The sequence below is a fragment of the Argopecten irradians genome, chromosome 14 (genome assembly GCF_041381155.1).
Source record: "Argopecten irradians isolate NY chromosome 14, Ai_NY, whole genome shotgun sequence".
In the NCBI taxonomy this organism is placed as follows: domain Eukaryota; kingdom Metazoa; phylum Mollusca; class Bivalvia; order Pectinida; family Pectinidae; genus Argopecten; species Argopecten irradians.
Window position 1 is genome coordinate 17,917,953 of NC_091147.1, and position 20,152 is coordinate 17,938,104.

Genomic DNA, 20,152 nt, shown 5'->3' on the forward strand with positions numbered 1-20,152 from the left:
ATTGCACCTATTATACATGCTGTGAAGTAGCTTAAAATATGTTTTAAAAAATAATTAGTGCACTTTATTATATACACGTAATCATATCCGCGTTCATTACAGATGTTGTTTGGCTGCCGGCGTGTGTTTCCGAAGTTCACAAAAAAGTTGCAAGACTTGGTAGGTAATGATATCCAATAACTCAACAGTGTCAATCGTTGAGCGATTGGCAGTTGATACAATTAATGTTGATTGTCTATTATGTTACCACCGATGTCAGGGTTTTAGCTGGAAATCAATCAAATATTGCATGTAAAATTGTAACTTTGAAGTTGTGTAATGAAAAATAAGCTACATTTTGTTATTTTATAGATCTACCTACTATGTAACATATGCATACATGTGTACAGAGATATATGTACATGTAAATGTTTAATTTACACTGTATATCTCCAGATGTTGCATGGCATACATTAATGATTTTTATATGTACTGAGATATTGATTCAGTTTTCTATTGTGTGGTGTTAATGACACATTGTAACGTTACAGTGTGCCACCTGCAACATATATACTGAACGCCAGAAAAAAAACTATACACTTTTAAAAATTATATAATTTTGTTGAATAAATTGTTCACTCGAAAAATTTATTTTTTACATCAAGTAACAGTATTTGGCATAATATTTTGACATTTCAGAAGCAAAAAATCATATTGGCTTATGACGTTATACGTCTTCCATAGTTTTTAACCCTTCGATTACCAACGTGGCAGAAGGACGTATGAAATCATGTGCATAGTGGTATACGGGTAGTCTATGTAGTGAGTAACAAATGGCCACTCAATTTGTGCGTGATTTCAAGATGGCTCGGCTGTTAATGGCCGAAGGAAATTGAGCAATTGGGATGTTGGAGGCAGGTGATACCCAAAGACATGTCTCAAGAATTATGCAATGCACAAGAGCCACTATATGCCATCTGTGGGATCGTTAAAATGGAAATGGTAGTAGACTTAGCGTTTATCGACGTCGAGATGAGCATTACTCGAAACTGTGTTCTAGCTGGAGACCAACAAATGGGTAGTTGGAAGTGTGATTGTTTGGGCAGGAATTTCGTAGGAACACAGGACTGATCTGCATGTTGTCCGAGGTAGAGTCAACACCGTTAACTACCGTGACAATATTCTACGCCCGACTGTGATACCGAGCTCGGACATCGTGTACGGGCACGACAACTTCAACCGATTAAGGTCGCTCAGCTGGAAGCTGCTCTGCACCAAGAATGGTGTTGGATGCCCCAGGCCATCATCAGACGCGTCGTACAGTCCATGAGGAGACATTGCATAGTCGTACGTAACAACAATGTAGGACACACGAAATATTGAACGTTTATGTGATCTGTGTGATATCTCAACAGTGCCTAGTATAGCTGTGAAAACTAAAAATGACCCCTAGTCATTTTGAAACTCCATGACGTCATCATACTGAGGCTGATTTGAATATTTGATGTGCCAAATAATTCAAAAGAGCAGAGACCGCTAATCTAAATGCTGAAATACAATTTAGGCAACCCTGGCTGAAACTAACTTACCAAAACCACATTACGTTACAGTAGTATTGCATGTCTGAGTTCGTGACCAGTACCTTGCAGTCAAAACCTCTGACAGGACTACAGACATCACGAAAGTTGAAAAAAAAAATTGGCCAGCATTCAGACCAGCAAGGACTGTGAGTAAGCCGGACCAAACAGGTTTTTGTCGGATTGGACATTTATATGAATTTTTGAAGTAAACTTAACTTCCTCCTATTAGTATCAGAGCAGCTGTCTTCATGAATACCTTATTCAGTTTACATTTTTGCAAGGCTTGGCACCTACGTAATACTTCAGGGACACCATTTCTGCGGACTTCCGGTACTCAATTATTGCTGGACGGTCGGTCTGGACCGGATTTTAAAATGGGAAGTCTGAGTCAAATTTTGCCAGACTTGTTCATTCGACCGGCAAATTTCACGATGTCATGGACTAATGAAAAGCCACTCCAGTGCCCCACCCCAAAGTACATTTCTCCGTGTGCCATGGAACTACACTATATGTATGTGCGTGCTATAAATAACGCAGGGGAAATCCCTACGTCATTGCCAACAGGGGGCGCTATAATATAAACTTATAATCATACCAGGACTGGACCACAACATCAATGGTTTTAAACAAATCTAAACAAATCCAATCCTGCTACACAGGTTTTATTGCAATAGGACAGATGTTATATACAATTTACATTGAAAATGTACAATATTAATGTACTTTGTACGTGGATATTGCAGTATTGTCTACTTAATCCAACGTCCACCAAGGAACTATCCTTGGTCCCCTCATATTCTTTGCCTTAATTAATCATATGTCTATATATAGCTGCATTCAATCAACTTGACTGCGCTTCATATATATATATTGTATAGGCCTGGAAGATCATTATCAGTCGTGGACTTAGCTGCGATGACGTAGCTCTGAATGATGAGCTGTGATGACGTAGCTCTGAATGATGGACGGTCAATTTCAAATAGATGGTCATGGTCCGAGCTACAATTTTGTCCCATTGACCATAGTGTTGTAAAATATACAGCAACGAAAATGTTACAATTCAACATTATTCAACATTTTAACACAAACTTCACCTTCATGTTGAAATTATATGTTTGTAAGCACATTTCAATGACTTGCATCTCTGACATGGCTCAATTTGCCACATATGAAAATGATTTAAAATTTCTCTTTGACAACATGAACTATATATATGAAACTTTACATGATTAAATGTTACATGTTAGCACTTTAAGTTAAGCTTCTAATATATACACATGTTACACTGAACTTTTGCTTGATTTCAATATAGATCTGATGTTTATATTATACCGGTATGTATATCACTCAAAATGACAATACAATAAATAAATGAAAATTAAATATGTACCTGTATCAATCAAAATATATTTCAAATATTATCAAGCAATATTATGTGTTTAGAACTTCATGTTTACACAGATATTATAATTAAACCTTAGGTTTAAATATCACTCAAATCACTCTCGAGTCAAATGACATTACTTGAAATTATATTCATCAACATTTATCAACAGCGTATATAGTAAGATTGTTCATATTATGAAGATAAAGTCTTATATTTCATTAAATTATTTAATGATATCAGAGAATTCAATAACGCTATTGGAATATCAAGTAATAAATATTAATGAACTAATTACCACTCCTTGATGTAAACAATGCTCTAAATTCTAATGATATTAAGATGTATGAAAATAAAATCAGACAAAATTCATAGAAAAAGACTGAAAAGCAATTAACTGTTCCAATATAGGTTAGACAAGGTATATCAATAGTATACCCATAGGTAAAAATTACAGGTATAGGTATATAATACATGTGTCCAATTGCACTGCCCGTTATATAAATTAATAACATGTACCTGTATAGGGATTTTAGTGCAAGGTCACACCTACATTTAAACTGGACAAAGTACACTAGCTCTACTAGTTTACCTTTAGTTTAAATGAGGTGCACTACTAGTTTAAAGATTAGTGCACTATTGGGTCATGATCAGATGATCAGTCGGGGGCTGTGAACAGTAATACAGACTGACATTGATGACCTTTAGGAGTGGGAGGAGAGATGACAGATGAATTCAACCCTGGAATGTATTCATACAATTACCAACTAATAGAAACCTTTACACCACCCTAACAACATATACCTTGTTGACCAGGCAAATGATTTCTTTCACCATCTCAAAAGCTCTCTCTTGGAATCAACACTGTGATAGATCTATATGTGAGATGTAACAATCTACCTAAAATTGGTTCTAATAAATCATAATGTTTCTAACAGTTTTGTCCATCTATTAGTATCTTTCAGAAGTTACAGCAAACATATCAAGACAATGGCGTTAACAGAAGTTTCCAGCAACAAAATGTTTGGAGGATGGCAAAAAGTCTTCAGCCATGAAAGGTATGTATATGAAGGATCACCTTGTTAATTAAGAGTGTGCTTTGTTTTCAACCCATTCAGTGTTTACTTTCAAAAAATATACGAAACTTTAGTGTTATTGGTTATCACTTGGTAATCTGATCTTTGATTTTTGTTTTTTCTTTTGACATTTTAAAATAAGATAAAGGAAAATAGAAATAGTAAATTCACTTACTTAGAAATGTTTTGTGTTTTTACCTGTGTTCAATAGACCCAGGAGTTTAATTAGCAAAAACTGTACTCTAAAATGCGAATGTACCATATGTGATATTGATTATGACATGTGGCTTTTGTGAAAAAAGTCTCTGGTCTGGTTTTGAATTCTTCCTTTGGCGTGAAGTAGCTAATATGATACTCTGGTAGAATTCCTTGTTATTAGTGGAGGTTTCCTTGTTCTTCCATATATTGCCATCAGTTGTAAACAATTTTAAAATTGAGATTTTTAGAAATTAAGTATAGTCAATCCTGTCTATAAAGACCATAAAAGGAATCAAGAAAAAGTGTTTCTTTATAGCCAAGGGGTCTTCAAACATTTACGTGTTTAGCTATTAAACACCTTGTTTGTTGTAGTTCTGAGTTGAAGTGTACAATGAAGTTTGGAGTCTTTATTCCTGCACAGGCTGAGAGTGCAAAAGTACCTGTCGTATACTGGTTATCAGGTAAGGAACTCTCTCATTGTTACAGGTAAGGAACTCTCTCATTGTTACAGGTAAGGAACTCTCTCATTGTTACAGGTAAGGAACTCTCTCATTGTTACAGGTAAGGAACTCCCTCATTGTTACAGGTAAGGAACTCTCTCATTGTTACAGGTAAGGAACTCCCTCATTGTTACCGGTAAGGAACTTCCTCATTGTTACAGGTAAGGAACTCCCTCATTGTTACAGGTAAGGAACTCTCTCATTGTTACAGGTAAGGAACTCTCTCATTGTTACAGGTAAGGAACTCTCTCATTGTTACAGGTAAGGAACTCTCTCATTGTTACAGGTAAGGAACTCCCTCATTGTTACAGGTAAGGAACTCTCTCATTGTTACAGGTAAGGAACTCCCTCATTGTTACAGGTAAGGAACTCCCTCATTGTTACAGGTAAGGAACTCTCTCATTGTTACAGGTAAGGAACTCTCTCATTGTTACAGGTAAGGAACTCCCTCATTGTTACAGGTAAGGAACACTCTCATTGTTACAGGTAAGGAACTCTCTCATTGTTACAGGTAAGGAACTCTCTCATTGTTACAGGTATGCGGAAAATGTCGCATTGTGTTACAGGTAAGGAACTCTCTCATTGTTACAGGTAAGGAACTCCCTCATTGTTACAGGTAAGGAACTCCCTCATTGTTACAGGTAAGGAACTCTCTCATTGTTACAGGTAAGGAACTCCCTCATTGTTACAGGTAAGGAACTCTCTCATTGTTACAGGTAAGGAACTCCCTCATTGTTACAGGTAAGGAACACTCTCATTGTTACAGGTAAGGAACTCCCTCATTGTTACAGGTAAGGAACTCCCTCATTGTTACAGGTAAGGAACTCCCTCATTGTTACAGGTAAGGAACTCTCTCATTGTTACAGGTAAGGAACTCTCTCATTGTTACAGGTAAGGAACTCCCTCATTGTTACAGGTAAGGAACTCTCTCATTGTTACAGGTAAGGAACTCCCTCATTGTTACAGGTAAGGAACACTCTCATTGTTACAGGTAAGGAACTCCCTCATTGTTACAGGTAAGGAACCACTCTCATTGTTACAGGTAAGGAACTCACTCTCATTGTTACAGGTAAGGAACTCCCTCATTGTTACAGGTAAGGAACACACTCTCATTGTTACAGGTAAGGAAATCTCATTGTTACAGGTAAGGAACTCTCTCATTGTTACAGGTAAGGAACACTCTCATTGTTACAGGTAAGGAACTCCCTCATTGTTACAGGTAAGGAACTCTCTCATTGTTACAGGTAAGGAACTCTCTCATTGTTACAGGTAAGGAACTCCCTCATTGTTACAGGTAAGGAACTCACTCTCATTGTTACAGGTAAGGAACTCCCTCATTGTTACAGGTAAGGAACACACTCTCATTGTTACAGGTAAGGAAATCTCATTGTTACAGGTAAGGAACTCTCTCATTGTTACAGGTTTGGAACCGTGTAATTTGTCTAAACTGAATGTCACTGGAACATATTTGGCCGGTATTGTCAGATTTACTCATTATTAAGGTTTGATTATTATAAATTTATGCGGAAAATGCCGCAATGCACAGGGATCTACAAGTTAAGGGTTGGTTTTGAAAAGTTACTGTAATATAACTTCTGAACATTTGTATACATTGTACTTGGCCTAGCTAAGATGAAGTTACAACACCAGACAAATGCCAATTCCCCCAAATCAAATATTAATCCAGAACATGGGCTTGCATCCTTTAATACGGACTGATATGTATGCTTCTGCTGGAAACTAAAAGTTCTAACAGAATCCAGATTTTGAGCTTGTAATCCATGTTGGGATCGACTTTGTAATCAAGGCTCATTATTAATGATGGAAGTATATTACCATTCTATAGCTAATTGTTTAAATTTCTTTGTTTTAGGGTTGACCTGTACTGAACAGAACTTTGTGACGAAGGCCGGAAGTCAGAAGTATGCAGCAGAATATGGTCTGATGATCATAGCTCCTGATACCAGTCCCAGTAAGTTTGATTAATTGAATAGAAGGTATTACTCATGTTTGTTCTGTATCAAAGTCTTACAAGAGAGATACAATAAATACATGTAAAAATAATTAAATACCGAAATAGAATTTATAGAATAGGAATGTGTATCACTGAAGTCTTTGTCTTTTGTAGGAGGGTGTAACACTGAAGGCTTTGTCTTTTGTAGGAGGGTGTAATATTGAAGGCTTTGTCTTTTGTAGGAGGGTGTAACATTGAAGGCTTTGTCTTTTGTAGGAGGGTGTAATATTGAAGGCTTTGTCTTTTGTAGGAGGGTGTAACACTGAAGTCTTTGTCTTTTGTAGGAGGGTGTAACACTGAAGGCTTTGTCTTTTGTAGGAGGGTGTAACATTGAATGCTTTGTCTTTTATAGGAGGGTGTAACATTGAAGACTTTGTCTTTTGTAGGAGGGTGTATCACTGAAGACTTTGTCTTTTGTAGGAGGATGTAACATTTAATGGGTTGTCTTTTGTAAAAGGGTGTAACATTGAAAGGTTTGTCTTTTATAGGAGGGTGTAACATTGAATGGTTTGTCTTTGTAGGATGGTGTAACATTAAAGGCTTTGTCTTCTGTAGGAGGGTGAAACACTAAAGGCTTTGTCTTTTGTAGGAGGGTGTAACACTGAAGGCTTTGTCTTTTGTAGGAGGGTGTAACACTGAAGGCTTTGTCTTTTGTAGGAGGGTGTAACACTGAAGGCTTTGTCTTTTGTAGGAGGGTGTAACACTGAAGGCTTTGTCTTTTGTAGGAGGGTGTAACATTGAAGGCTTTGTCTTTTGTAGGAGGGTGTAACACTGAAGGCTTTGTCTTTTGTAGGAGGGTAAAACACTAAAGGCTTTGTCTTTTGTAGGAGGGTGTAACACTGAAGGCTTTGTCTTTTGTAGGAGGGTGTAACACTGAAGGCTTTGTCTTTTGTAGGAGGGTGTAACACTGAAGGCTTTGTCTTTTGTAGGAGGGTGAAACACTAAAGGCTTTGTCTTTTGTAGGAGGGTGTAACACTAAAGGCTTTGTCTTTTGTAGGAGGGTGAAACACTAAAGGCTTTGTCTTTTGTAGGAGGGTGAAACACTAAAGGCTTTGTCTTTTGTAGGAGGGTGTAACATTAAAGGCTTTATCTTTTGTAGGAGGGTGAAACACTAAAGGCTTTGTCTTTTGTAGGAGGGTGAAACACTAAAGGCTTTGTCTTTTGTAGGAGGGTGTAACACTGAAGGCTTTGTCTTTTGTAGGAGGGTGTAACACTGAAGGCTTTGTCTTTTGTAGGAGGGTGTAACACTGAAGGCTTTGTCTTTTGTAGGAGGGTGTAACACTGAAGGCTTTGTCTTTTATAGGAGGGTGTAACATTGAAGGTTTTGTCTTTTGTAAAAGGGGTGTAACATTGAAATGTTTGTCTTTTATAGGAGGGTGTAACACTGAAGTCTTTATCTTTTGTAGGAGGGTGTAATATTGAAGGCTTTGTCTTTTGTAGGAGGGTGTAACATTAAAGGCTTTGTCTTTGTAGGATGGTGTAACATTAAAGGCTTTGTCTTTTGTAAAAGGGTGTCACTCTGAAGGCTTTGTCTTTTATAGGAAGGTGTAACACTGAAGGCTTTGTCTTTTGTAGGAGGTTGTAACACTGAAGTCTTTATCTTTTGTAGGAGGGTGTAACACTAAAGGCTTTGTCTTTTGTAGGAGGGTGTAACACTAAAGGCTTTGTCTTTTGTGTGAGGGTGTAACACTGAAGGCTTTGTCTTTTGTAGGAGGGTGTAACATTGAAGGCTTTGTCTTTTGTAGGAGGGTGTAAATTAACACTGAAGGCTTTGTCTGTTGTAGGAGGGTGTAAGACTGAAGTCTTTGTCTTTTGTAGGAGAGTGTAACAATGAAGGCTTTGTCTTTTGTAGGAAGTTGTAATATTTGTCTTTTGTAGGAGGGTGTATAAATGAAGTCTTTGTCTTTTGTAGGAGAGTGTAATATTGAAGGCTTTGTCTTTTATAGGAGGGTGTAACTGAAGTCTTTGTCTTTTGTAGGAGGGTGTAACATTGAAGTCTTTGTCTTTTGTAGGAGGGTGTAATATTGAAGGCTTTGTCTTTTGTAGGAGGGTGTAACACTGAAGGCTTTGTCTTTTGTAGGAGGGTGTAATATTGAAGGCTTTGTCTTTTGTAGGAGGGTGTAACACTGAAGTCTTTGTCTTTTTTAGGAGGGTGTAACACTAAAGGCTTTGTCTTTTGTAGGAGGGTGTAACACTAAAGGCTTTGTCTTTTGTAGGAGGGTGCAACACTATGAAGGCTTTGTCTTTTATAGGAGGTGTAATACTGAAGGTTTGTCTGTAGGAGGGTGTAACAGCTTGTCTTTTTAGAGGTGTAACTGAAGGCTTTGCTTTGTCTTTTATAGGAGGGTGTAACATTGAAGGCTTTGTCTTTTATAGGAGGTTGTAACTCCCCTTACATGACAATAGCTGTTAAAAGGACGTTAATTAATCAAACAAGCAAACAAAGTAACTTTGAAGCGTATTTGCTTTTTAGGAGGGTGTAACATTGAAGGAGAAGATGACTCATATGACTTTGGATCTGGTGCTGGGTTTTACGTTAATGCTACACAAGATAAATGGAAAACAAACTACAGAATGTACGCCTATATCACAGAGGAGGTATGGACATTCATACAGTACAGCCAGGGGGTACCTCTATAACTTAAAGAGCAGGGAACACAGGCAAACTATTTTCAGGTCACTTATACCTGAAAAGTTCACCTGAAAATGACCAGAACTTATGACAAATTATGCATGTTAATGCAATTTGATTTTCTGTGTTTTTAATACAAAATTGTAATTATTTATGAATTTCAAAGTGATTTAATATGTGTATTAAGGATGCTGAACATTAAAAAAAATCTCAAGGACCAAACACCTGTTCGATGAATAAATGATTTTAAGGGTTATACTGTATTACAAGCCACATTTTGCAAATATACATTTTAAATGTTGTAATATATAATCCATCAAGATTGCAAATGAATTTGAAAATGTTTAATATTCTTTCAGCTTCCTTCCATAATCAACAGTAATTTCCAAGCCAATCCTGATAAAACATCAATTTTTGGTCACAGGTAATACAATTTTACATTATTTATCTAACTTAAAATAAATCCATTAACAGGGTTTTATATAGATCTTAATATGTGTTCTGCTTCAGTGTCTGGTCTGAGTCTGTTCTTTTTTAATGACACAATGCACACAACGTCATGTAACTATAATGACGTCACAAGAAGACTTTATTACCCACTTAGGTGCTTGTGCAATTAAATTGTACAGTGCACATGTATATTACAATGGACAGGCTTATTTGTTACAGGAAGGAATAAGAAAATTAGTAGCTATACTGGTATTCTAGCTTATTTTCATAAATGGGTGTTATCTGAAACAAAAATGGTGTGCTGATATTAAAACAATGTGTTGTTTTGTCAGTATGGGAGGACATGGTGCTCTGATTTGTGCGTTGAAGAATCCCGGGAAGTACAAGTCTGTGAGTGCATTCGCTCCCATCTGTAACCCAATCAAGTGTCCTTGGGGTCAGAAGGCATTCTCAGGTTACCTAGGAGACAATCAGGAAGACTGGAAGGTAGCTATAGATAGCTTTGTTACAGGTTTTTAGTTCACTGTCATCAGATGGTGGATTTTTCAAATTGCTTTTTTGTTTGTGATCAGTTGTCTGGTGTTTAATCTTCTATCGTCTGTAAATGGTACATAATTATCAACCTATCTATATTAAGGTGGATATGGTGATTTATCAACCCAAGGAAGTGATGTCTATAAAACAATATACTACATTTTGTAGCATTGACTTGTTTTCAGGTGGAGACAGTGGTTTATCAACTCAACGATGTGATATAACCCCAGGCAGAATGCCAAGGGTAATATCTCTTTTAAGGGTTGATAACTCACTATATCCTAGTGAAAATTGGCAAATACCTGTTTTGATATATAACACTGACATGATATTAATAAACTTTAAAGTGATTTTCCTTCTCCCTGTATCAAATTTTGGAAAACTAATATTTTGTAGTAGTAAGGTAACAGAAATTTGAGGGAAAATTGTAGTCTTAGAACATTAATCAAATAGACAAACACATAAATAATATATCTTTTACTTGATATTTGAATGGTTCTCACAAAAGTGATTCTGTTGTCTACAGGCTTATGATGCTTCAGAACTAGTGAAACAGTACAATGGCCCTCCACTGGATTTCTATATTGATCAGGTATGTATGTCAAACAATACAATGGCCCTCCACTGGATTTCTATATTGATCAGGTATGTATGTCAAACAGTACAATGGCCCTCCACTGGATTTCTATATTGATCAGGTATGTATGTCAAACAGTACAATGGCCCTCCACTGGAATTCTATATTGATCAGGTATGTATGTCAAACAGTACAATGGCCCTCCACTGGATTTCTATATTGATCAGGTATGTATGTCAAACAGTACAATGGCCCCCCACTGGATTTCTATATTGATCAGGTATGTATGTCAAACATCAAAATGGCCCTCCACTGGATTTCTATATTGATCAGGTATGTATGTCAAACAGTACAATGGCCCTCCACTGAATTCTATATTGATCAGGTATGTATGTCAAACAGTACAATGACCCTCCACTGGATTTCTATATTGATCAGGTATGTATGTCAAACAGTACAATGGCCCTCCACTGGATTTCTATATTGATCAGGTATGTATGTCAAACAATACAATGGCCCTCCACTGGATTTCTATATTGATCAGGTATATATGTCAAACAGTACAATGGCCCTCCACTGGATTTCTTTATTGATCAGGTACATTGTATGTATGTCAAACAGTACAATGGCCCTCCACTGGGTTTCTATATTGATCAGGTATGTATGTCAAACAATACAATGGCCCTCCACTGGATTTCTATATTGATCAGGTATGTATGTCAAACAGTACAATGGCCCTCCACTGGATTTCTATATTGATCAGGTATGTATGTCAAACAGTACAAAGGCCCTCCACTGGATTTTTATATTGATCAGGTATGTATGTCAAACAATACAATGGCTCTCCACTGGATTTCTATATTGATCAGGTATGTATGTCAAACAATACAATGGCCCTCCACTGGATTTCTATATTGATCATGTATGTATGTCAAACAATACAATGGCCCTCCACTGGATTTCTATGTTGATCAGGTATGTATGTCAAACAATACAATGGCCCTCCACTGGATTTCTATATTGATCAGGTATGTATGTCAAACAGTACAATGGCCCTCCACTGGATTTCTATATTGATCAGGTATGTATGTCAAACAATACAATGGCCCTCCACTGGATTTCTATATTGATCAGGTATGTATGTCAAACAATACAATGGCCCTCCACTGGATTTCTATATTGATCAGATATGTATGTCAAACATTACAATGGCCCTCCACTGGATTTCTATATTGATCAGGTATGTATGTCAAACAATACAATGGCCCTCCACTGGATTTCTTTATTGATCAGGTATGTATGTCAAACAATACAATGGCCCTCCACTGGATTTCTATATTGATCAGATACGTATGTCAAACAATACAATGGCCCTCCACTGGATTTCTATATTGATCAGGTATGTATGTCAAACAATACAATGGCCCTCCACTGGATTTCTATATTGATCAGGTATGTATGTCAAACAATACAATGGCCCTCCACTGGATTTCTATATTGATCAGGTATGTATGTCAAACAATACAATGGCCCTCCACTGGATTTCTATATTGATCAGGTATGTATGTCAAACAATACAATGGCCATCTACTGGATTTCTATATTGATCAGGTATGTATGTCAAACAGTACAATGGCCCTCCACTGGATTTCTATATTGATCAGGTATGTATGTCAAACAATACAATGGCCCTCCACTGGATTTCTATATTGATCAGGTATGTATGTCAAACAATACAATGGCCCTCCACTGGATTTCTATATTGATCAGGTATGTATGTCAAACAGTACAATGGCCCTCCACTGGATTTCTTTATTGATTAGGTATGTATGTCAAACAGTACAATGGCCCTCCACTGGATTTCTTTATTGATCAGGTATGTATGTCAAACAGTACAATGGCCATCTACTGGATTTCTATATTGATTAGGTATGTATGTCAAACAGTACAATGGCCCTCCACTGGATTTTTATATTGATCAGGTATGTATGTCAAACAATACAATGGCCCTTCACTGGATTTCTATATTGATCAGGTATGTATGTCAAACAGTACAATGGCCCTCCACTGGATTTGTATTGATCAGGTATGTATGTCAAACAGTACAATGGCCCTCCACTGGAATTTCTATATTGATCAGGTATGTATGTCAAACGAGTACAATGGCCCTCCACTGGATTTCTATATTGATCAGGTATGTATGTCAAACAGTACAATGGCCCTCCACTGGATTTCTATATTGATCAGGTATGTATGTCAAACAGTACAATGGCCCTCCACTGGAATTCTATATTGATCAGGTATGTATGTCAAACAATACAATGGCCCTCCACTGGAGTTGTTTATTGATCAGGTATGTATGTCAAACAGTACAATGGCCCTCCACTGGATTTCTATATTGATCAGGTATGTATGTCAAACATACAATGGCCCTCCACTGGATTTCTATATTGATCAGGTATGTATGTCAAACAATACAATGGCCCTCCACTGGATTTCTATATTGATCAGGTATGTATGTCAAACAGTACAATGGCCCTCCACTGGATTTCTATATTGATCAGGTATGTATGTCAAACAGTACAATGGCCCTCCACTGGATTTCTATATTGATCAGGTATGTATGTCAAACAGTACAATGGCCCTCCACTGGAATTCTATATTGATCAGGTATGTATGTCAAACAGTACAATGGCCCTCCACTGGATTTCTATATTGATCAGGTATGTATGTCAAACAGTACAATGGCCCTCCACTGGATTTCTATATTGATCAGGTATGTATGTCAAACAGTACAATGGCCCTCCACTGGATTTCTATATTGACCAGGTATGTATGTCAAACAGTACAATGACCCTCCACTGGATTTCTATATTGATCAGGTATGTATGTCAAACAGTACAATGGCCCTCCACTGGAATTCTATATTGACCAGGTATGTATGTCAAACAATACAATGGCCCTCCACTGGATTTCTATATTGATCAGGTATGTATGTCAAACAGTACAATGGCCCTCCACTGGAATTCTATATTGACCAGGTATGTATGTCAAACAGTACAATGGCCCTCCACTGGAATTCTATATTGATCAGGTATGTATGTCAAACAGTACAATGGCCCTCCACTGGATTTCTATATTGATCAGGTATGTATGTCAAACAGTACAATGGCCCTCCACCTCCACTGGATTTCTATATTGATCAGGTATGTATGTCAAACAGTACAATGGCCCTCCACTGGATTTCTATATTGATCAGGTATGTATGTCAAACAGTACAATGGCCCTCCACTGGATTTCTATATTGATCAGGTATGTATGTCAAACAGTACAATGGCCCTCCACTGGATTTCTATATTGATCAGGTATGTATGTCAAACAATACAATGGCCCTCCACTGGAATTCTATATTGATCAGGTATGTATGTCAAACAGTACAATGGCCCTCCACTGGATTTCTATATTGATCAGGTATGTATGTCAAACAGTACAATGGCCCTCCACTGGATTTCTATATTGATCAGGTATGTATGTCAAACAGTACAATGGCCCTCCACTGGATTTCTATATTGATCAGGTATGTATGTCAAACAGTACAATGGCCCTCCACTGGATTTCTATATACAATGGCCCTCACTGATTTTATTGATCAGGTATGTATGTCAAAACAGACAATGGCCCTCCACTGGATTTCTATATTGATCAGGTATGTATGTTAAACAATACAATGGCCCTCCACTGGATTTCTATATTGATCAGGTATGTATGTCAAACAGTACAATGGCCCTCCACTGGATTTCTTTATTGATCAGGTATGTATGTCAAACAATACAATGGCCCTCCACTGGAATTCTATATTGATCAGGTATGTATGTCAAACAGTACAATGGCCCTCCACTGGATTTCTATATTGATCAGGTATGTATGTCAAACAGTACAATGACCCTCCACTGGATTTCTATATTGATCAGGTATGTATGTCAAACAATACAATGGCCCTCCACTGGATTTCTATATTGATCAGGTATGTATGTCAAACAGTACAATGGCCCTTCACTGGATTTCTATATTGATCAGGTATGTATGTCAAACAGTACAATGGCCTTCCACTGGATTTCTATATTGATCAGGTATGTATGTCAAACAGTACAATTGCCCTCCACTGGAATTCTATATTGATCAGGTATGTATGTCAAACAGTACAATGGCCCTCCACTGGATTTCTATATTGATCAGGTATGTATGTCAAACAGTACAATGGCCTCCACTGGATTTCTATATTGATCAGGTATGTATGTCAAACAGTACAATGGCCCTCCACTGGAGTTCTATATTGACCAGGTATGTATGTCAAACAGTACAATGACCCTCCACTGGATTTCTATATTGATCAGGTATGTATGTCAAACAGTACAATGGCCCTCCACTGGAATTCTATATTGATCAGGTATGTATGTCAAACAATACAATGGCCCTCCACTGGATTTCTATATTGATCAGGTATGTATGTCAAACAGTACAATGGCCCTCCACTGGAATTCTATATTGATAGGTATGTATGTCAAACAATACAATGGCCCTCCACTGGAATTCTATATTGATCAGGTATGTATGTCAAACAGTAAAATGGCCCTCCACTGGATTTCTATATTGATCAGGTATGTATGTCAAACAGTACAATGGCCCTCCACTGGATTTCTATATTGATCAGGTATGTATGTCAAACAGTACAATGGCCCTCCACTGGATTTCTATATTGATCAGGTATGTATGTCAAACAGTACAATGACCCTCCACTGGATTTCTATATTGATCAGGTATGTATGTCAAACAGTACAATGGCCCTCCACTGGAATTCTATATTGATCAGGTATGTATGTCAAACAGTACAATGGCCCTCCACTGGATTTCTATATTGATCAGGTATGTATGTCAAACAGTACAATGGCCCTCCACTGGATTTCTATATTGATCAGGTATGTATGTCAAACAGTACAATGGCCCTCCACTGGATTTCTATATTGATCAGGTATGTATGTCAAACAGACAATGGCCCTCCACTGGATTTCTATATTGATCAGGTATGTATGTCAAACAATACAATGGCCCTCCACTGGATTTCTATATTGATCAGGTATGTATGTCAAACAATACAATGGCCCTCCACTGGATTTCTATATTGATCAGGTATGTATGTCAAACAATACAATGGCCCTCCACTGGATTTCTATATTGATCAGGTATGTATGTCAAACAATACAATGGCCCTCCACTGGATTTCTTTATTGATCAGGTATGTATGTCAAACAGTACAATGGCCCTCCACTGGAATTTCTATATTGATCAGGTATGTATGTCAAACAGTACAATGGCCCTCCACTGGATTTCTATATTGATCAGGTATGTATGTCAAACAGTACAATGACCCTCCACTGGATTTCTATATTGATCAGGTATGTATGTCAAACAATACAATGGCCCTCCACTGGATTTCTATATTGATCAGGTATGTATGTCAAACAGTACAATGGCCCTCCACTGGAATTCTATATTGATCAGGTATGTATGTCAAACAGTACAATGGCCCTCCACTGGATTTCTATATTGATCAGGTATGTATGTCAAACAGTACAATGGCCCTCCACTGGAATTCTATATTGATCAGGTATGTATGTCAAACAATACAATGGCCCTCCACTGGATTTCTATATTGATCAGGTATGTATGTCAAACAGTACAATTGCCCTCCACTGGAATTTCTATATTGATCAGGTATGTATGTCAAACAATACAATGGCCCTCCACTGGATTTCTATATTGATCAGGTATGTATGTCAAACAATACAATGCCCTCCACTGGATTTCTATATTGATCAGTTATGTATGTCAAACAATACAATGGCCCTACACTGGATTTCTATATTGATCAGGTATGTATGTCAAACAGTACAATGGCCCTCCACTGGATTTCTATATTGATCAGGTATGTATGTCAAACAGTACAATGGCCCTCCACTGGATTTCTATATTGATCAGGTATGTATGTCAAACAATACAATGGCCCTCCACTGGATTTCTATATTGATCAGGTATGTATGTCAAACAATACAATGGCCCGCAACTGGATTTCTATATTGATCAGGTATGTATGTCAACTTTTGTTCTCGTACCTTTAATCATTTTGATCATTGTTACTACCTTTCCTATTTTACATCACTATCTTTATCAAAGTTGTATTTAAATGATGAGTATATATAGTTCAATGTGAGTTGGCGGTGGCTGAGTGATGAAGGTAATTGAATACCAAAAGCCCTCTCGGTTGCAAATTTGATTTCAGTGTGGGGCAGTTGCCAGGTCATGCAACAGTGGTCATGAGCACTTGTTGGTAGCTTTACTCCACCATCTAAATTTGGAACATCCTTAATTGCCCTTGACTGGTAATATGATGTTAAACTAATTATCATTAGCCAAACCAATGAAACTAAATTGTTCAGTATATGGCTGTAATATGATTATCAGTGATATACTCTGTAGTATAATTGCTTTTGTAACTGTATAAAACTTGCTAATGGCTTTATGAAGAAGTACTGTTTACCTGTATAGCTACAATTCATGATTAAGTAAAACACAGAACAATTTGAATTCTACAGGGGAAGGCTGACAACTTCCTACCAGCAGGACAACTCCTTCCCGACAACTTTGTGGCTGCCTGTGCCGAGGCCAAGATGCCTGTGGTTCTCAGAATGCAGGAGGTTTGTGGATGTTAGCCATACGATCATTGTAAATTGATATAAAAACAGTTTAATTGGTGTGTGATAGTTTTATGTGAAATGGTTTCGCAATGCAACTTGAATTCAAATGTTAAAACTTACAAGGAATTTGATGTTACAACAAAGTAAATTTCATTTCCCCTCAATATTTCTAAAATATGTTTGTAATGTGTGTATAACAAACTATCCCAATAATGAAATAGACTTTTTGGTCTAATGGGTTCATTATAACCCTGTTTTACTGTCATTGTAGGAGTGCAATTCAAGAGTTGTTTTTCTTTCTCGGTGCTTTAAATTAGATATTTAAATGGACAGTTCAGTCTAAGAGTACATTAAAATTTGCATATATATATCGGAAACAAACCAGTTCTAGTAGAAATTAGATTAGGTTGTTTTACTGTGATATACCAGAAAAGCCCACTGTAGTGAAATATTCAAACTCGCTTGCTGCCCGCCATCACACATTGTGGTCGGACATCTTGTATGCCAAACCCTGGCCCTTGCCAGTGTAGTAATTTTTGTCTAGAACTACTCAATATAGAACAATACATTTATATCATATTTTGCTTTGTTGTTATGTAAAAGAATTAGCCCTGTCCCTTGCCAGTGTAGTAACTTTTGTCTAGAACTACTCAATATAGAACAATACATTTATATCATATTTTGCTTTGTTGTTATGCAAAAGAATTAGCCTCATTGAATTGTCCCTTTAATATGAGCTGCTAAAGGTTCAAATATGTCCATGTATATAGACATGATGGTATTGTTTTGTTTGTATTACAGGACTATGATCACAGTTATTTCTTTATCGCCACCTTTATGGAAGATCATCTGAAACACCACGCCAAGATTCTCAACAAGCAGTAACACATAGGAAACCTGACTTAATGATGACAAATCTACGTCAATTATAACTATACCTGATTGTTTTATCAGCTGACACAGTATGTGCCCCTAATTTTCTCTCCCAGTCATCTTACCCTTACCTTGATTAATTTAGTCGGATAATGTTTCAGTTTCTGTTCTAATGAACGTGTACTGAAACTGACATGTATATTTATGCATTATGTATGATTAGTAATTGATTACGACTGGACTTTAATTCAATTTGATTTTTATTGTTGTGGATAAATGAATGTGGTAATTAAATGATAATCATGTAACTAGAATTATTTTGTACTAGATATTTTTGTTACAAATTTGTTTTTGTATGTATTGTTTTTGTGTGTATTTACAACACAATATATAATTAATTATCAATTAAATATGTTATCTGCATATTGAGGATATAAGTAGATTGGTGCAGTTGTACAAACATCTAGTTAAGATTATTATATACAGTACCTTACTTTTTTTGTAAACATATACATAGAAATGTCATCAGATATTTAAAAGTTGATTGTTAAAATTATTAGCCACAATCACTTAACTAAGTCATGGCCAGTACATTCAATATCATTTTAATGCAAAAAGTGTCTTTAATCTAGAGTACTTGGCAGTAAATGATCGAGGCATGGTGCAATAATAATTGTACCATGCTGTGATATAGATATATAAGATATGCTGATTTAAATGTTATATGGTGGACTACTTGAATCACTGTTCGTAAGGGGAGGAAATTACTATAATCTATAATAAAGAATTAGTACTTTGTAATACTGTAATCAATGTTTAATTCCGAATTTTTTCTGAGGCATGTTTAATACTGCATTGCTATGACAACATTATCGTAATTAAATTTATAAATTAGTTTCTTACAGAATTTTCAAACTTTTACATTGATGTACAACAACCCTTAGCTATTTCCCCCGCCCTGGCCTCTTTCCCTTTGTTTAAGAATGAATGAACACGTGTGAATGGTATTAACGAATTATAAATGATATTGATTGAATATGATACTTGTTATTTGCAATGAAATGAAATAAACCCTAAAAACATTTATGTGTTGTTGTAAAATACAGAATTGGAATACATTTTGTTGCTAGAATTACATGTCTTATAAAATTATCTTTGATTAGGTGTTAAATATGTCATAATTGTACATGTTTTACCCTTGTCATTCTATAAAGATACAAATATCGATGGCAATTGTTACAGAAACTATTTCAAATTTACTATACACCTACGAATTGCAACGGTTCCAGGTCCGTTGTGGTAGTATTAACCAAAGGTTCTGATGCTGACTTCCCGCATTGCCTTACTTCAGGATACCCCTAAAACACTAGAACGTACATATACATACAGTAATATATATACATATGTATAGGGGTATCCGTATATCTATAGAGCCAAACGCATATGAACTAACTCCAAAAGGAAAACGTACGACACTCACAGGATGCCCTACATCACTGAGAAGAGAGTCCAAACCCTTGGTGCTCAAAGGGGGATCAATCCATCCTAAAGAATGGGACCAATCAATTAAGGTCATCCTCAAACTTCTGATTCTAAATAGACT

General features: G+C 36.7%; 1 protein-coding gene across 1 annotated transcript; it reads left to right on the forward strand.

Moving 5' to 3' along the window:
• Positions 1 to 87: 87 nt before the first annotated feature.
• On the forward strand, positions 88 to 19,629 carry LOC138308221 (S-formylglutathione hydrolase-like). Its single transcript, XM_069249191.1, is given in 11 exon segments — positions 88 to 127; positions 130 to 159; positions 3,899 to 4,001; positions 4,590 to 4,678; positions 6,591 to 6,689; positions 9,205 to 9,329; positions 9,723 to 9,787; positions 10,146 to 10,299; positions 10,874 to 10,939; positions 17,575 to 17,676; positions 18,478 to 19,629. Coding segments are annotated over 11 exon segments (942 nt in total). The 5' UTR covers positions 88 to 102; the 3' UTR covers positions 18,562 to 19,629.
• Positions 19,630 to 20,152: the final 523 nt, after the last annotated feature.